General features: G+C 63.3%; 2 protein-coding genes across 3 annotated transcripts; both read left to right on the forward strand.

Annotated features, from left to right (window-relative positions):
* The first annotated feature begins 760 nt into the window (after window positions 1-760).
* On the forward strand, window positions 761-8079 carry LOC129044009 (uncharacterized). Of its 2 annotated transcripts, XM_054501498.1 has the most exons (7): window positions 761-1253; window positions 2656-2723; window positions 3128-3249; window positions 4691-4864; window positions 5240-5294; window positions 5668-5747; window positions 6837-8079. In XM_054501498.1, exons 1-7 carry the CDS (start codon window positions 1162-1164, stop codon window positions 6963-6965), a joined length of 720 nt encoding a protein of 239 aa, XP_054357473.1. In that variant the 5' UTR covers window positions 761-1161; the 3' UTR covers window positions 6966-8079. The 2 variants fall into 2 exon arrangements, with proteins under 2 accessions (XP_054357473.1, XP_054357472.1); XM_054501497.1 differs by lacking the exons at window positions 761-1253; window positions 2656-2723; window positions 3128-3249 and adding an exon at window positions 4086-4328 and having other exon boundaries at window positions 6193-8079.
* Window positions 8080-13656: 5577 nt separating this feature from the next.
* PTGDS (prostaglandin D2 synthase) lies at window positions 13657-17927 on the forward strand. Its single transcript, XM_054501487.2, has 7 exons — window positions 13657-13886; window positions 15165-15304; window positions 15395-15471; window positions 16118-16234; window positions 16354-16455; window positions 16995-17017; window positions 17764-17927. Exons 1-6 carry the CDS (start codon window positions 13773-13775, stop codon window positions 17015-17017), a joined length of 573 nt encoding a protein of 190 aa, XP_054357462.1. The 5' UTR covers window positions 13657-13772; the 3' UTR covers window positions 17764-17927.
* Window positions 17928-18008: the final 81 nt, after the last annotated feature.

The raw sequence follows: 18008 nt of genomic DNA on the forward strand, positions 1-18008 counted from the left end.
AATCGTGATGTGTCTGCACAATGCGACGCTGCCCAGCAGTGAACGAAGGAGCTACTGATGCTCTCAACAACCTGCAAGCCCCAAAATAACCGCGCGGGGCCGGGGGGGTCAGGCAGCGAGAACGGTGGTGCACGCGGACTGGCTCCACGCAGGCGAAGCCCCAGAAACGCAAGCTCATCTCCAGCGACGGAAACACAGCAGTGGCCTGGGGGCAGGGGAGGTGGTGGAAAGAGGAGGGAAGGAGGGACTCCAGGGGGGCTCAGGGAATCTTTAGGGCGACCAACACAGTTGCCCCCTGATTGCAATGATAGTTCCGTGGGTGTGTGCATCAAAACATATCGCAGAGGTCGGGCGCGGTGGCTCATGCCTGTAATCCCAGCACTTTGGGAGGCTGAGGCGGGCGGATCACCTGAGGTCAGAGTTCAAGACCAGCCTGACCAACATGGAGAAACCCCGTCTCTACTAAAAAATACAAAAATTAGCCAGGTGTGGTGGCGGGCATCTATAGTCCCAGCTACTCAGGAGGCTGAGGCAGGAGAATAGCTTGAACCCAGGAGGCGGAGGTTGCAGTGAGCTCAGATCGCACCACTGCACTCCAGCCTGGCGACGAGAGTGAAACTCCGTCTCAAAAAAAAAAAAAAAAACCGTTTCCCAGAGAAGGACGCAGAAGCCAATGGAAAAGCTGCCAGTAGCTGAAGCTGGGCCAGTGTGAGACACGAAACAGGATGTGACACTAGGGTGTGAGCCAAAGTGTAAAATACCTGAGGTCCACACGGATGTCAGTGAAGGGCTGTGCCCACCCATGGGAGAGCAGAGACAAATGATCTCGGTGCAGCAAAGTTGCAAATGTGTGTGGATTCCCCTTCCCGGGGAGGTGAGGGCCGCACACAGGGACTTCATCCAGAGAGGACAGTTCAAAAAGAAAAAGACGGAGAGGCGCAGGGTTAGGGTGGAGGAACCTCAGCCAGGTGACCAAGGTCAACATGGGCAGTGAAGGTCGCGCTGATGGGGTCCCCCGTGTGATGTGGTGGGAGGACGCCCCGCCCCCATTCTCTTCCTCCCGACCATCACCGGATTCAGCGTGAGAAACTCAGCAGATGGAGCCCAAATGAGGGACGCCCCACAAACACCTGAGCAGCGCCCCCCAAGGCTGCCGAGGACATGAGGGACCGGGAAAGGCTGAGAAACATCACTCAGGAGGAGCCGGTGGAAGAGACATGTCACGTGGTGGCCTGGAGAGAAAGGGACCTTCGGTAACTAAGGGAAACTGGAGAAAGCCTGGATGTCAGCTGACTCGAGGTCCCAACACTGGCTCACTGATTGTGACAAAGGGACCATGAGAATTAGGACGCCAGCAAGCGGGAAATTGGGGGAGGGGCACGCAGGAACTCCCTGATCTGTCTTCACATTTTTTTTTTTCTGTAAATATAAAAGAGTCTACACCGGGCGCAGTGGCTCACGCCTGTCATCCCAGCACTTTGGGAGGCTGAGGCAGGCGGATCACCTGAGGTCAGGAGTTCGAGACCATCCTGGCCAACATAGAGAAACCATGTCTCTACTTAAAATACAAAAATTAGCCAGGCATTGTGGCGGGTGCCTGTAATCCTAGCTACTCGAGAGGCTGAGGCAGGGGAATCACTTGAACCCAGGAGGGGAGGTTGCAGTGAGCTGAGATGGTGCCACTGCACTCCAGCCTGGGCAACACAGCAAGACTCTGTCTCAAAATCTATCTATCTATCTATCTATCTGTCTATCTATCTATCTATCTATCTAAAATTCTAAAGTAACCGTTTTTTTTAATTTTTTTAATTTATTTATTTTTGAGACAGAGTTTTGCTCTTGTTGCCCAGGCTGGAGTGCAATGGTGTGATCTCGGCTCACTGCAACCTCTGCCTCCTGGGTTCAAGCGATTCTCCTGCCTCAGCCTCCCAAGTAGCTGGGATTACAGGCACCCGCCATCTATGCCCGGATAATTTGTGTATTTTAGTAGAGAAGGGGTTTCACCATGTTGGCCAGGCTGGTCTTGAACTCCTGACCTCAGGTGATCCATCTGCCTTGGCTTCCCAAAGTGCTGGTATTACAGGCGTGAACCACTGCGCCCGGCCCTATGTTAGTTTTTTATAGTTTTAAACTATATTAGTTTTTTCCAAGAGTCAGCTTTTGACTTGGATCTTCCTATTACATCTTTGTTTCTATTTGTTTTTTTGTTTGTTTGTTTGGTTTTTGAGACAGAATCTCACTCTGTCGCCCAAGCTGGAGTGCAGTGGCTCGATCTCAGCTCACTGCAAGCTCCACCTCCCGGGTTCACGCCATTCTCCTGCCTTAGCCTCCCGAGTAGCTGGGACTACAGGCATCTACCACCCTTGAACCCGGAAGTTGCAGTGAGCCAAGATCATGCCACTGCACTCCAGCCTGGGCAACAGAGGAAGATACTATATCCAAAAATAATAATAATAATAAAAGTTTACATTCAATAAATAAAATTTTTAAAAGGATATTTACATCAGTGTAGTATGTGAAGTAAACAAGAAAAAGATAAAACTCACTTTTTAAGTAAAAACAATGAGTCATGTTCTTGAAGTATGTTGTAATCTTCAAATATCAGAAAAGTATGGGAAGTTAATTTTTATTATTATTATTTTTTTTTTGAGACAGAGTCTTGCTGTCGCCTAGGCTGGAGTGCAGTGGTACGATCTCCGCTCACTGCAAGCTCCGCCTCCCAGGTTTGTGCCATTCTGCTGCCTCAGCCTCCCGAGTAGCTGGGACAACAGGTGCCCACCACCACGCCCAGCTAATTTTTTGTATTTTTAGTAGAGACGGGGTTTCACCGTGTTAGCCAGGACGGTCTCGATCTCCTGACCTCGTGATTCACCCACCTCGGCCTCCCAAAGTGCTGGGATTACAGGCATGAGCCACCGCACCCGGCCCCTATTACATCTTTGTTTCTATTTGTTTAATTCTTGGTCTGGTGAGGGTCAGCCCCGACCAAGGGTAGTGGCAGGTCCCTTCTAGGCTCGCCCCTCCCCTGCCCACGCCCTGGTAGCCCTTGCCCCAGCGTGGCTGGGCGGGTCGGGGAGCGGCTTCTTCCTGGGAGGAAGGGGCCCCATCTGTGACCTCTTTGCTGCAGCTGTAATACCGCTCGCTTGCTCAGAGGGCACATGGTGCGGGGGTACTTGGGAGTCTGTGCAAAGCCTTAGTCACACGGAGGGACCTAAGGGAGGCTGGATGTGGAGGAGACAGCGAGAGAAGGTGAGGTCCCCATGTCATGTCACCCATCACCTGCCGGCCACCAGGTCCCTGCCTGGGACAGAGCTGAGCCTTGACAGCCCTCGGCGAGGAGGCCCGGGCTCTCTAGCAGCCTGGCTGCAGCTCCCAACACAGGCTGGGCTGCCCTTGGCCCAGGGCCCTCCAGAGATAACCCAAGTGCCCTGTGAGCAGGCCTGGGGGAGGGTGGGTAGCCCAGGACAGGGCACCTGGGGGTGAGGCAGAGACCAAGGACCCACAAGATGCTCCCCAACCCAGGCTGAGCTCCAGGGAACTGCTGGGATCCTGGAAGAGGACAGAGGCCCCCCAAGGCCTTAGGGGAACCCGGAGACTGCTGGGCCCAGAGGGAGGTGTCTACACCCTCCAGCCTGCGCCCACGTCCTCTGACCCACCTGCCCATCATGCCTCTGCCAACCCCCACAGCCCAGTGTCCGGGTCACCAAGCCCTGAACTCAGAAATGCACATGTTCCCTGGGACCCCTGAGAATTGGGCTGTGGCCAGGCCAGGGCCAAAGTCCTCTGGGGAAGCCCCAGCCTAGGTCAGCAGTGGCCTCCCAGGGTCAGCCATCCCAGGGGCTTCATCACAGGACCAGGGTGATAAGAAGTCTGCAGCTGCCCCACACACAGCTGTCGAGGGGAGGCAGGTGGGCTGGGGGCCCTGGGGGAGTGGGGCCAAGACCTGATGCAGGAGACCCAGGAGAGAGGAGGCTTGGAGGACGGGGGTGGAGCTGCATCGGGGAGGTCCTGGCCCAGACTGGACCTGTGGGCAGAGCAGGATGGGTGCCAGCAGCCTCAGCACAGACACACTCTGTCCCATCCACCACCAGCGCTCTGCAGCCTGCCCCGGGCCAGAGGACAGCTTGGCCTGATCCTGCTGACGCCTCAGGGCAGGACAGGGCAGGGAGGCTCCAGGCGGCCACTCATGCTGGGCACACAGTGGACCCTCGCACGGTGTCTTCTGCCATCACACCCAGACCCAGGGCTGGCCGGGAGCCTGCGGGGCGACAGCTCTGAGGATGGACTTAGGGGTACGAGGGCAGGGACCCAGGCTTTGGGAATCAGAGGTGAGGCCTGGGGCCTCCCTGGGAGCTGGTGGTCTCTATGGGTGCCCACCCCCGGCCTACGTGTCCCCTCCCGTTCCCCTCCCAAGGTTGAGACCAGGAAACAGTGGGCGCCAGTGGAAGGCACGCTCCTCAATCTTTGCTGGGCTGAGTCCAAGGAGGGCCCCTTGCCTCCCCAGCCCAGCCTCCCTCTGCCCTGCCTCTTCTTAGCCCCGCTGCTGAGGAGGGAGAGGGGCTTCCTGCACTTGGAGAAAAAGAGGTTGCTTGTCCTGGGGTGGGGGCCGGCAGGGGACCTCGTTACTAGGGGGTCCCAGCCCAGACCCTCACCCACCCCCTTCCCCACCCCCACCCTCACCCCCTTCCAGGCCGGCTGCTACCCCGGAGTCCTGCCCCCTGCCTCCCTGCGTGGAGCCCTGGGACTCCTGTGGGTGGGCCTCACCCTGCTGGGGATGGTCCAGCCACAGCACCAGGGCCCCCAGAGGGGCCCGAACTTGCTTTTCCACAAGATCTGTCTCCAGCCCGGCCTCAGGAAGGAGCAGGTGAGTGGCCTCCAGGATGGGGAAGGAGGAAGGAGGGTGCAGCTGAGCCGATGGGCCTGACTGCCACAGTGAGCATGGCCCCCATGGCCCTGGAGAACCCTGCCAGGTGGGAAGAGCTCACACCTTCTGTGCAAGTGCAGAAAGTGAGGCTCAGGAAGGCTGCCCACCCACTGGCCAGGGTCACCCATCCCTGTCAGACCCAGACTCCCGCCAGAGGCACAGGTGCCAGCCCAGCCTGGGACCCCTGCCTGGGGAGGGGGTCCTGGCCCTGCCCACTGCCAGCCCCTGCAGTTCTGGGGGAGTGGTGCGTCCTGGGGCTGGTGGTCACCACTTTCAGGCCGGAGTGCAGGTCCCAATTCAGGATGTTGGTGGCAGCCGTGGTCACGTCCAACCTGCTCAGCTGAAGCTGGGTGCCCAGAGCCCCTGCCAGGTGATGGGACTGCCCGGGGAGGGGAGACGGAGGGCTGTGGGGTGGAGACCCTTCATACAAACAGGCAGATGGGCGGACCCCGTGGGCGGAAGGAGGCAGCGCCTGCCTTGAGGGAGCTCACCCACACCCTCAGCACAGCTGTGGGTCCCCTGCTCCTCTCCCAGGGCCTGCAGTTTGGAGGAGGAGCCTGTCCTGAGACCCAGGGACATGGTCAGAGGTGGGGACAGGCAGGCTGCCAGGAAGAGCAGCTTCAGGAAGAGTGGGGAGCAGGACCCTCCGGGAGGCCAGGAAGCCTCCCCTCCCCAGCTCACCCGACCTGCCCCTTCCCAAAGCCTTCACCCCAGCCTCTCCCCACCACAACCTCCTCCTACAGGGACCCACCCTGCAAACGCTGGGCCAGGACCCCTGTCCCTGAGAAGCAGCCAGATCAGAACCTCCTTGGAGGCCAGGAGGGTGAGTCTTCCCTGCCTGACACCCCAAGAAAGGCCCAGAACTGCCCCAGGTTAAGGACACTCCACATCTGTAATCCCAGCACTTAGGGAGGCCGAGGCAGGAGGATCAACTGGGGCCAAGAGTTCGAGACCAGGCTGGGCAACATAGTGAGAGCCCGTCTCTACAAATATAAAATTGAAAAATTAGCTGGGTGTGGTGGTGCATGCCTGTAGTCCCAGCTACTTGGGAGGCCAAGGAGGGAGGATTGCTTGGGCCCAGGAGGCTGCATTGAGCTGTGATCGTGCCATTGCACTCCAGCCTGGGCGACAAAGCAAGACCCTGACTCGAAAAACATAAATAAATTAAAATGGACACTCCAGGGAAGGTCTTGGTGTGGCCCCAGAGGGGGCATGATCAGCAGCCTGTCCCCAGCAGTAGGGTCCTGACCCCTGCCTGCTCCGTGCAGAAGTGGGGTTGGAAAATGACGAGATGGAGGCTACGCCGAGACCAAGCGCCAGGAGAAGGGACCCAGGCCAAACTGCTCAGTGAGGCCCTGAGCACGGCGGGAAGGGGCCACGCAGGACCCCCTGAGGGCTGGGCTGGGGAGGGAGGGGTCTCCCCAGGGCTCACCCCCCCTCTTGGCACAGGGCAGGGGAAGGAGCTGGATTTCGACCTGAGGGAGAAATTTATCAGATTTGGCCAGATCCTGGGCATCAGCCTTGACCACATTCCCTTCCTGCCCCAGACTCTGGCCCCGGCAGCCCTGGGGGGCGTGGGGAAGGCAGCAGAGACCTCACTGATGCCGGGAGGTTGGCCCAGAGCCCTGCAGGCCAAAGCCTGGGGCCAGGCGGGAGTGTCCGCCGAGGAGAGGGTGCCTGGTGCCCGAATGACGCAACCTGAGATACACCAGCCCCTACCCTGTCCGTGCAGCCTGGGGGGGAGGACTGCCCAGGAGACCATCGGGGTCCGGAGGTCAAAGCCAGGTGCCAGAGGGTCCTGGCAGGACCCGGGGTCACTGGAGGCACCCCACGTACATAGCATGCAGAGGGGACGGCAGTGCCGGAGGAGGGGCTGCAGGGAAGCCCTTGTCAGCCCCCATTTCTGACCCAGGGAGCCAGGCCGGGAAGGCCAGCCTTGAGGCAAGAGGGTTCTGAGCTGGAAGAGGCCAGGCCCCCCAGACGCAGGGGCCCATGGGAAGAGGGAGGCCACGAGCTGAGGCCACAGCAGCTGAGGCTCTGAGAGCTGAGAGTGAGCTGGGGCCCTGCCGGAGCCTCGCTACTGACTGCTCCAGGTGTGGGGGACGCTGCGGGGCCCAGACCTGGACACACCTGCGGCCTGGAGTGTCCCCTCCTGCCCAACCCAGGGCCTCTGAGGGTCTCTGCCCAAGCTCCTGGGTCCCCTGTACTGGGCCACCTGCAGCTACCGAGGCAGCCCTGGGGGCAGGCAGGAGCCCCCGGGTCAGAGGTCGTGCGACCCTGGCCTTGGACCCTTGGGCCTCTGACCAGCACCCCTTCCTCACAGAAGAGCCCGTGGTGAGCCACGAGTGTGACTGCCGGGGGTCCTGGGGGTCCCGGGCCATGCTGGGATCCACGAGGCCCTCCTTCCTCCTGGCCCTGGCACCCCCTCCACCCCTCTCTCTCCCGCTTGTCTCTGCTTCTCCCTCCTCTCACTCCAGCCCCTCCGTGATTCTCTGCCTGGGCCTGCCACCCTCTCTCCTGAGGACAGTGGAGCCTGGCCCGGCCCTTGGCAGCCCCACCCTCACCGCCCCTCCCAGCCTCACTGGTGCCCCCTCCCCGTGGGAGGCTCAGCCACACCTACCCCCACTACCCCATCAGAAATAAACAGTCTGTGCCAGGAGGAGCCGGATCCGACTGTACTCGAGCACGGGGTAATGGTGGGTGTGCAGGGCTGCAGGGAGCAGCCCAGGTCCCAGGCCCAGGAGGAGCTGAGCTCGGACAGTTGTCCTCATCTAACCCCCAAGTGGCTGCTTCCTTCCCAGCTGGGTGCTCTTCTGGGCTGTCCCACGCTCTCTGGTGAACAGAGCTAGATTCATCCTCAAACATAGGCCACCCTCCATGGCGCCCAGCAGAAACTGCCCTAGGCTGGAGGACTGGGACCATGGGGTGACCAGAGGCCGCGGAGGCTTGTGACCGAGGGTCCCTGCCCAGCTCCACAGCACTTGGCACCCCTTGCCCCTGCTAGGAGCTCCCTTCCCTCACCGCTGGCTCTTCTCAGATCTGTGGACCCATCTCCCTGGGTTGCCTTGAAGGAACCCCAGAGTGAGAGGCAGGAGCCCCCATCTCAGGGCGTGGGCCCAGACAGGAGCACCCATCTCAGGGGTGTGGGCCCAGGCTCCCTGTGTGCCGCCCCACGTTCCCCTGATGGGAGGCAGGAGTCCCTGAAGATCCAGGCCCGGCCCTGACTGGGGGTGGGCACGGAGGTGAGGAGCAGCCTCTGGGATCGGGTCTCCACCTGTGCCCTGCAGGAGCCAGCCCCTTGCACTGAATGGTCCTTCCGGCTTCTGGTCTCTGTGGGGAGCAGTGCCCAGCCTGGTGCTACAGTGACCCAGGGGTCCTTAGGCGAGGCCCTCCCAGGCTTGGCCCCTGCCCAGACCCTGCCAGCCTGGGGAGCTCCCGCCCAGCCCCTAAATGGGCGAGGTGGGGACACTTTAGCCCTGACCTTCCATGGCCGAGCTGGGCGCTTCCTGAAGCCGGACTGGGCCTCAGAATTCCACAACACCAGGATCCTGGAGCTGAGCTTCTCGAGGCTGGGGGTGTGGGTGTGGTGTCGGGTGGGGGTGGGGGTGTGGTGTCGGGTGTGGCTGTGGTGTCAGGTGTGGGTGTGGTGTCGGGTGGGGGTGTGGTGTCGGGTGGGGATGTGGTGTCAGGTGGGGGTGGGGTGTGGGTGTGGTGTCAGGGTGTGGGTGTGGTGTCAGGTGGTGGTGTGGGTGTGGGTGTGGTGTTGGGGGTTGGGCCGCCCCCTCCTCACGGCCCTGCTAACTTTGGGATGCAGCAGCCTCTGACAAGCCTGCTGGACCCCACATTGGACAGATAGCTGCAGTACCCCCAAATTGCCCTCTGTCCCCCAGAGACAGCTGGCCTAGCCCTGGCTCCAAAGCTGCAGAATTGGCTGCAGCTTGGCCATAACCGTCTTTGGACCTCATGGCCAGCAATGCACATATGAGCCTCAAGTCCCAGGGACACATCTGCTCCCCTGTCCTCTGGCTCGTCCCGGGCTCCCCTGTCCTCTGCCCCATCCCCGGCTGCTGGGCAGGCCTGACCTCCAGGGTGGTGCTGGGAGAGGTGGCCAGAGGCAGCCAGAAAGGGTGAGCGGAGAGGTGGCCATCCCCCGTGTCAGTGAACACCCAAACAGACAGGAACAGAGAGGCGGGCTGGGTGAAGAGTGGGTCCCATGTGCTTTGAGCAGCTCAGAGATGCCCTGAGGAGGGGCTGTCCCACGTGGCCCGTCCGCTCAGGCCTCCTTCAATCACAGAGCAGCTCCCTTGACGAAGGGAGGCCTCGGGGAGAATTTCTTGCCCCTAGAGGAGCCCTGAGCTGAGCTGCCCCCACTGCACCCAGCCCTGGTGTACCCAGCTACGATCTCAGGGGTGCTCCCGCTCTGCCCCTGACTCATCCAGAACACTCCACACAGCGTCTCAGTGACCCCTGGCACTGCCCTCCCCTATGGAAGATCCTCAGCGGGGCAGCTTTGGCAGGAGTGAGCCTCTGGGGCCGTGAGGCTTGGGTACCTCTGAAAGGTGGGGTGTAGAGGCTGCCCCTCACCAATCCCAGGCTGGGGGAGTTGATCCCAGGCTGCAGGTGGGTGGGGCTCACGAGGTGCCCATGAGTTTATTTGAGGCTGGTAGACACTCAGTCGAGCTCAGGTCCCACCAGTCACGGGGACAGCCTCGGCCCTCAAGGGCAAACCATTGGTGGGGACGCTGGACAGGGGCACCACCGCCCCCAGAGGATGCTGGCCAGGGCCCCAGGGTGGAGACAGCTTCCCCCCAGGAAAAGGTTGGGGTCAGTTCTGGGAGCTCAGGCCCAGGCCACCAGGCTTGTCTCTGACCTGCCTGGACCGAAGGCAGGGGGATGGCCTTGGTGACCTCTTAGGGTGGAGGCCAAGTCCTTGCAATTCTGTGACACAAAGCGACTGGTTCCCAGAGCAGCGGGGTGGGGCGGCCAGCCTCCTTCCAGCCAGCCTCCTTCCTGCCCAGCCTCCTTCCTGCCAGCCTCCTTCCTTCCTGCCAGCCTCCTTCCCGCCAGCCTCCTTCCTTCCTCCCAGCCTCCTTCCTGCCAGCCTCCTTCCTTCCTGCCAGCCTCCTTCCTCCCAGCCTCCTTCCTGCCAGCCTCCTTACTTCCTGCCAGCCTCCTTCCTCCCAGCCTCCTTCCTGCCAGCCTCCTTCCTCCCAGCCTCCTTCCTGCCAGCTTCCTTCCTCCCAGCCTCCTTCCTTTCTGCCAGCCTCCTTCCTCCCAGCCTCCTTCCTGCCAGCCTCCTTCCTGCCAGCCTCCTTCCTCCCAGCCTCCTTCCTCCCAGCCTCTGTCCTTCCTCCCAGCCTCCTTCCTCCCAGCCTCCTTCCTGCCAGCCTCCTTCCTGCACAGCCTCCTTCCTGCCAGCCTCCTTCCTTCCTGCCTCCTTCCTGCCCAGCCTCCTTCCTCCCAGCCTCCTTCCTTCCTGCCAGCCTCCTTCCTCCCAGCCTCCTTCCTGCCCAGCCTCCTTCCTTCCTGCCAGCCTCCTTCCTGCCAGCCTCCTTACTTCCTGCCAGCCTCCTTCCTCCCAGCCTCCTTCCTGCCAGCTTCCTTCCTCCCAGCCTCCTTCCTGCACAGCCTCCTTCCTGCCAGCCTCCTTCCTTTCTGCCAGCCTCCTTCCTCCCAGCCTGCTTCCTGCCAGCCTCCTTCCTCCCAGCCTCCTTCCTGCCAGCCTCCTTCCCGCCAGCCTCCTTCCTTCCCAGCCTCCTTCCTGCCAGCCTCCTTCCTCCCAGCCTCCTTCCTTCCTGCCAGCCTCCTTCCTCCCAGCCTCCTTCCTGCCAGCCTCCTTCCTTCCCAGCCTCTTTCCTCCCAGCCTCCTTCCTTCCTGCCAGCCTCCTTCCTCCCAGCCTCCTTCCTGCCCAGCCTCCTTCCTGCCAGCCTCCTTCCTCCCACCCTCCTTCCTGCCCAGCCTCCTTCCTGCTCAGCCTCCTTCCTGCCAGCCTCCTTCCTGCCCAGCCTCCTTCCTGCCAGCCTCCTTCCTGCCCAGCCTCCTTCCTGCCCAGCCTCCTTCCTGCCAGCCTCCTTCCTGCCCAGCCTCCTTCCTGCCAGCCTCCTTCCTGCCCAGCCTCCTTCCTCCCAGCCTCCTTCCTCCCAGCCTCCTTCCTCCCAACCTCCTTCCTCCCAACCTCCTTCCTGCCCAGCCTCCTTCCTGCCAGCCTCCTTCCTGCCCAGCCTCCTTCCTGCCAGCCTCCTTCCTCCCAACCTCCTTCCTGCCCAGCCTCCTTCCTGCCAGCCTCCTTCCTGCCCAGCCCTCCCACAGGCTCCACTAAGGTCCTGCCTGGCAGCCAAGCTCAGAGCAAAGGGAAGGGCACAGAGAGTGTGCCGGGTGGTCCTTGTCCCTGCCCAAGCTGCAAGAGGCTCTGCGAAGGCCCCTCCTGCCCCTGTCCACCTCGCACAGTCCTAGCAGGGGGAGGAGGGGAGAAATCTGGTGTGTGTTCACCAGGAGCTGGCAACCGCCCAGCCCTTCCTGGATGTGGTGAGAGATGAATCTCCGGCCCTCGGGTGGGCCCAGGTGCGCCCATGAATCAGGGCCTGTGGGCAGCTCCCACTCACTGGTCCTCGCTCAACCGTGTCTGGGGAGTGTCTCTGACCGCCTGCTGACCATCTTGACCACAGGGACTGAGGAGTCCGTCCTAAACCGAAGCATGAGCTCATCAGCTCTTCCAGCTCTCCAGGCGCCAATGACCACACGGTCTCGGTAACGACTGGTCAGGGAGGAGAAGGGACGTGGGACCTGCTGGGCTTTCTGCTGCCCACTAGAAAATGAGGAAGAGGAGGGGCTTGGTCCCTGTTCCAGGCACTGGGTTTGAGGGCTGGACACCCGAGATCCCTGGGAACCCCTCTGGCTATGGGAGGACCTGGCCCCATCAGGCTTCAGAGTCCCTCCCTGACAGGTGACCCAGGCCTGCCCAGACGGAAGCCATTCAGACCCAGAGCCACGTGTCCCGGGTCTCCCTGTCCTGGGCCACCTGCCACCACGCCCCGGAGCTTGCTCACCACAGGGAGGCGCTCTTGTCCTGGACCAGCCTAGCCTGGGTTGGGACCTCCAGCCAGGCCAGTCAGCAAGCCACCAGCCCCACCAGGGTGGAATGACAGCCAGGACTCAGCTGGCAGAGGGCAGGAGGCCAGTCTTGTGGTGATGTCCCAGCCACAGCTCTCTTCCTGCCCCTCCCCTGTCCTGACGGGAGCCCCCAGCTCTGTAGCTGAGCCAGGCCTGCGGGCCATGCGGGGTCCTGGGTTTAGGCACCCCACCCCTATCTATTCCAACAGACCCTCCCTCTCAGCCTAGGGCACAGATGGCGTCTGAGCCAGCAGCACACCGCTGCTCCGGGCAGGCGTTGATGGGAGGCCCAGGTGGAGGAGTGGGTTCTCAGGACTGCCTTGGCCCCCCTGCACTGCTGCCCTCCTTCCCCCTGCCTCTCAGGTGCCTCCCGGCTCCCTGGGACTCACTCCCTCACCTCGGCCTCTGCCTGGGATGCTGCCCGGCCACCCCCACCAGCCCCGACGCCAGTGCTGCCCACTAGCCGCTGCTGCTACATAGGCACGCGCCTCCCCAGTCTGGGCTCCTTGACCCCCGGGCACTGGGGAGGGGGAACGAGGAAGCAGCCCACGCCAGCCCACTCCAGGGCTCGTGCGCCCCCAGCAAGGGATGGGCCACAGAATCCAGGAAGAAGACGGGCTCCAGCCCCCAGTGGTCGCCAGCAGCCCCGTAGAACCTCACCACCCCACCCCATCCCACTCACTCCTGCTCTCACGTATGTTTCCCAGCTCCCCACCTGGGCTCACCTTTAGACCAGCGGCAGCGCTCACCCACCACGCCTGCCAGGGAAGCTCAGTCCCGACAGAATCCAGACAGGGCCCACCGCATGTGCCTGCGTGTGACGGCCTGTGACAGGACCCCAGCCAGGGCCGACGAGCTGGAGGGGCCCAAGGAGCTGGGTGCAGCACTGGGGTAACAGGACAGCCCCACGGGGTGCTGCCGAGTCTGGACCAGACTCGGGGTGGGGAGGCCCAGATTCGGCAGTAGGCAGACTTTGGGTGGGGTGATTGCTGGGAGAAGGTGGGGCCTCTGGCAAGGGATAGGGCCTGTGCTCAAGCCCAAAGGTGCCCCAGGCTGAAATGGGCGCCCAGGGGTCACTATCAGAGCCCCAACAGCTGGCCATGGGGGAAGCCATGCCCAGCACATCTGGCCCTCGGGACCCTGTGGGGCAGATCAAGTTTCCCTACCTTGGCCTGAGCTTCTCATCAACACTTCACTTGCTGAGCGTTTCAGGATCAAACTCTCAGGGTGGAAGTGGGGCTTGTGTCCCCTTCTGGGGTGGCAGGGCTCGGAAAGGGAATGATGGTAGGGGCTGCGAGATGTGGGTCCTGGCCCCCAGAGGGAAGTGACCAGAGGCCTCGGAGGCGGGCATGGCTGAGGAATACAGCCCCTGCCCTATCAGGGCCGCTGGGTCGGTGGGCCCTGCCAGCAGGAGGAGGGTGGGCAAGGTCCCTGCCAGCTCTGTCTCTGGGACCAGTGGGCAGGGGCCTCTGCCTCACCCCCACGCTGCCTCAGCCGGGGCAGCAGGCCCAGGCCTCTTGCATAAGCGCCCTGTGGGGGACGAGGCTGCAGCTGTGCCCGGCCACCCCATCCCCCAGCATCACGAGTGTTCAGTGGGCTGTCCTCGGGCCCTGGGTGGAGGCCAAGCCTGGCCCATAAATAGGGGTCTCCTCAGTGCCCTCCGCTCCTCCCGTACACCTCCCTCGCTCTCCCACAGCACCGGCACCAGGCCCCGGACACCTGCTCTGCTGCAGGAGAATGGCTACTCGTCACACGCTGTGGATGGGACTGGCCCTGCTGGGGGTGCTGGGCGGCCTGCAGGCAGCACCCGAGGCTCAGGTCTCCGTGCAGCCCAACTTCCAGCAGGACAAGGTGAGGGGCTTTCCTGCGTCATCCCCAAGGGCTACAGGACCCTGTCAGGGGAAGGGCACTTTCCGGCTGGGTCTTCTCCCCGGGAGGAGGGAGCGAAGTCCCGCAGTGCCGGGCAGTGCTGGGCAGTGCCGGCCAGGGACTGAGCGGGCGCGCAGGAAGGAGGCTGAGTAGCTGCCCGAGGAGGCTGACCGCGAGAAGCCCTCCCTGGGCACCGCGTCCCGTCTCCCCTGATGGGCTACGCGGACACCGGGCCACACACGCGCCCACGCCTGCCAAACACGGCCACCCCTATGGGCACGCGACCCCCAGAGGACACACGAGCGCACGTTCCACACCTGGGTGCCAGGACACGGGCGGGTGGGGCACAGGGATGGCGCCAAACACTCCGTGCGCGGTGGGGGGTGGAAGGGACGCGCACCGCACAGACAGCCGGCGATGCGCGCTCTCGCCCGGGAGCTGCTCGGGGAAGCGCCGGAGCGCGGGTCCCCGCGCCGCGCGCGCCTCCCTGGCGTCGAGGAGACCCCAGCGGTCCGCAGAGCTGAGCCGAAGACCCGCCCCGACCCCCGCCAGGAATGCGACGTCCTCTGCCGCCCGCTGTATGGGCCAGGCGCTCAGCCAGGGCACAGAATTGGGACCGGGGGCGGAGGGGCCGAAGCTGGCTGGTGGGCGGCGTGCGAGGGTGAGGGACTGTCCTCGGGAGAGGCGTGGCCAGACGGGGGTGCTGGGTGTCAGGGGCGTGGCCAGCTCCTGGGGCTGAGGCGTGAGGGGCGGGGCCGGCTCCGGGGGAGGGAGAAGTGGGGCGTGGTCAGCTCCTGGGGTGGGGACATGAGGGGCGGGGCCATCTCCTGGGGCCGGGCGTGGGGCCTGATGGGCGTGGTCAACTCCTGGGGCGGGGACGTGAGGGGCGGGGTCAGCTCCTGGAGGGGCATGGGGCGTGAGGGGCGTGGTCAGCTCCCGGGTTGTGGATGTGAAGGGCTGGGCCAGCTCCCGGGGCGGGGTCGTGAGGGGCGCGTGGTCAGCTCCTGGGGCGGGGAATGAGGGGCAGGGTCAGCTCCTGGGCGGGGGCGTGAGGGGCGGGGTCAGCTCCTGGGGCGGGGATGTGAGGGGCGGGGTCAGCTCCTGGGGCGGGGAGTGAGGGGCGTGGCTGCTCGGGGGATTGGGAGTGGGGGCGGGGCCGGGTTGGAGACCAGAGGAGTAGAGGGCAGAGGCGCCCCCGCAGGTAGGCGCAAGTGGGTCCGGAGGGTCCTGGCCGACGCGGGTGGGGGTCGCTCGCCGCAGTTCCTGGGGCGCTGGTTCAGCGCGGGCCTCGCCTCCAACTCGAGCTGGCTCCGGGAGAAGAAGGCGGCGTTGTCCATGTGCAAGTCGGTGGTGGCCCCTGCCGCGGATGGTGGCCTCAACCTGACCTCCACCTTCCTCAGGTGGGACAGCGGGCAGGTGGGCTTCTGGGACGGAGAGGTCCAGGAACACCCTCGGGCCTAACCCCTGACCCCGAGGTCACCCACCTACAGGAAAAACCAGTGTGAGACCCGAACCATGCTGCTGCAGCCCGCGGGGTCCCTCGGCTCCTACAGCTACCGGAGTCCCCGTGAGTGGGGCCTCCACCGGCCCCCTGGGCCCAGCCTGGGGGCGACACTTGCCGGGACGACTCTGGGCCAGCCCCCTGCCGCGGAGATCCATGGGGTGGGGGGTGATGGCTGCCCCACCAGCGTCAGAGGCCAAGGCCAGGCCTGGGCGTGACTGCCCGTGCACAAGTGTTAGGGACAGAGAGACCCTTCCTCCAGGGGGTTGGATCCTCTCTGGAGCCCACCAGTGTCTTGCCAGGCCCCTTCCCCGCCCTCTGGAGTTTTCCCCACAAAAGCAGCCTCCCAAGGCCCCTCCACATGCCTCCTCCCAATTCTCCTCCCCAGGACCCAGGGGCTTCCTCACTCCCACCTGGGGAATGGCTCCCACAGGGAAACCTCTTCACTTCCGGTTCTGGCAGCGACTTCTGCGGCTGCACCAGGAATCCTGGTTTTCTGAGTCTGGCTCCCCCAGATTCTGGTTTGGGGACAGTGTTCACAGGCTGTGCAGGCGGGAGCAGGGCACTGGCTGGAGGGCAGCCAGGCGGGGGAGCATCTTGGACCAGCCGAGGGCCTGAGTGCCCCCACAGCCCACAGGTGCACCCCTTCCCTGAAACAGAGGTGAGGTTTGGGGGGCTGAGTCCCCAACAGGGTCGTCTCTTGGGTTCCCAGACTGGGGCAGCACCTACTCTGTATCAGTGGTGGAGACCGACTACGACCAGTACGCACTGCTGTACAGCCAGGGCAGCAAGGGCCCCGGCGAGGACTTCCGCATGGCCACCCTCTACAGTACGTGCCCCGCGGACGCCGCCCGCACGCAGGCCTGACCCGAGGGGCCTCCCCAAGACCCAGGGCAGGGCACACACCGTCCCCCCGCTGAGGCCAGCTCTGTTTCCACCCTGTCCCAGGCCGAACCCAGACACCCAGGGCTGAGTTAAAGGAGAAATTCACCGCCTTCTGCAAGGCCCAGGGCTTCACAGAGGATACCATTGTCTTCCTGCCGCAAACCGGTGAGGGGTCCTAATCTGATGGGGAGAGAGGATCAAGGCCAGATTAGAGGCAGTCTCCTGACTGGGGGAGGCAGAGGGGAGGAGGTGGCCCCGCCTGCTCGAGGCCTGGGCCAGAGACAGAGGGGGTGAGTGTTTGAGTCAGAACCTCCCTCCTGCAGCCCCTTCATGAGGAGCCCCCTCCATGGGGGACATGGAGACCAGGCGCCCACTCTGTGCCAGGCCCCAGCAGCTCCCAGGATGTGGGGCTTCAGCCTGGTGGGGGGATAGGGTAGAGGGTGCCCATGGGGGATACAGGGGAACCAACCATACTGGGCTCAGACACAGCCTCCTAGGGGTGGGCAGCCTGCCTTGGAAGAGGTGGAGAAAGGCTCTCTCTTTGTTTCGAGGGGCCGGGGAGAGGTGGGAGGTGATGGGGGTTCTGTGCAGTTTGGGGGCTCAGTCAAGACGAGCTCTGCGTTAGGGGAGGAACAGGAAGCCCAGTGGGAAAATTGGCATAAGTCTGGGGTTCTGACGACAGCCCCTGGCTTCTTTCTTGGCAGATAAGTGCATGACGGAACAATAGGTGAGCCACTCCATTCATTCATTCATTCATTCATTCATTCATTCATTCATTCAACACACATCCACCAACCCACTCTGCGATGGATCAGGGCCCCAGGACAGCCTGGTGCTGCAGACCCATCCTTCCCGATGGCCGCCGTCCAGGGCCGGGCGGGAGACACACGGGCTGCCCACATTGATGGGTGCACAGGTGTGAGGCTCGGAAGGAAAACCTGTCCCAGAGGCTGGAACAGGGCTGACTCCTGAAGGCTCACAGTTGGGGGGTGCAGGTGCGAGGCCCCAGGCAGACAAAGCCAAGGGGCTATACCACAGGGGCCACCTGGCAGCGAGGGCGTCTGGATCCTGGGCTAGGAGGAAACCAGGGTGGGGGAGACGGGATGGGAGGGAACAGGGAATGGAAGGGGAGGGCCAAGGACGCTGCATGGATGCCGTGGGAGAGCTCGGAGAGCAGGCCCCGGGCAGATTCACTCTCCACCCCCAGGAGGGAAAGGGAGGCCTAGGCTGGAGCTGGAGTCTGTGGACCCTGGGGCTGGGAAGGGTGGAGTCTGTGAACCCTGGGGCTGGGAAGGGCGGAGTCTGTAGACTGGGGCAGCGGGGTTCCGAGCCCCAGGGATGGATCTTGCTCTCTCAGCGGGGCTGGGGGCAGAGAAAAGTCCCTGTAGCCCGCACCTGCTCCATCGGCTGGAGTGGAGGTGGGCTGGGGAAGACTGCAGTCCTCCATCCTAGCCTTTCGGTCACACCCCTCAGGACTCCCCAGGGCTGAAGCTGGGATCCCGGCCAGCCAGGTGACCCCCGTGCTCTGGATGTCTCTGCTCTGTTCCTTCCTCGAGCCCCTGCCCCGGCTCCCCGCCAAAGCACCGCTGCCTGCTCGGGCTTCATCCTGCAAAATAAACTCTGGAAGCAAGTCAGTAGGGCTGGCTCCTGGCTGTCTGCGCTGTCGTCACCTGTCCTGGGCCTGGCCCTGGCCACCTGGACCTCCCCCTCTAAAATCT

Source organism: Pongo pygmaeus, chromosome 13, assembly GCF_028885625.2.
Source record: "Pongo pygmaeus isolate AG05252 chromosome 13, NHGRI_mPonPyg2-v2.0_pri, whole genome shotgun sequence".
In the NCBI taxonomy this organism is placed as follows: Eukaryota; Metazoa; Chordata; class Mammalia; order Primates; family Hominidae; genus Pongo; species Pongo pygmaeus.

Bases quoted from the DNA above. Each gene is read 5' to 3' on its own strand.
- LOC129044009 (XM_054501497.1), top strand. From the start codon at position 4,281: ATGGACTTAGGGGTACGAGGGCAGGGACCCAGGCTTTGGGAATCAGAG. The intron at 4,329-4,690 runs GTGAGGCCTGGG...ACCCCCTTCCAG, and splicing joins CCAGGCTTTGGGAATCAGAG to GCCGGCTGCTACCCCGGAGT. The intron at 4,865-5,239 runs GTGAGTGGCCTC...TGTTGGTGGCAG, and splicing joins CCGGCCTCAGGAAGGAGCAG to CCGTGGTCACGTCCAACCTG.
- PTGDS (XM_054501487.2), top strand. From the start codon at position 13,773: ATGGCTACTCGTCACACGCTGTGGATGGGACTGGCCCTGCTGGGGGTG. The intron at 15,305-15,394 runs GTGGGACAGCGG...ACCCACCTACAG, and splicing joins CTGACCTCCACCTTCCTCAG to GAAAAACCAGTGTGAGACCC. The intron at 16,456-16,994 runs GTGAGGGGTCCT...CTTTCTTGGCAG, and splicing joins TGTCTTCCTGCCGCAAACCG to ATAAGTGCATGACGGAACAA.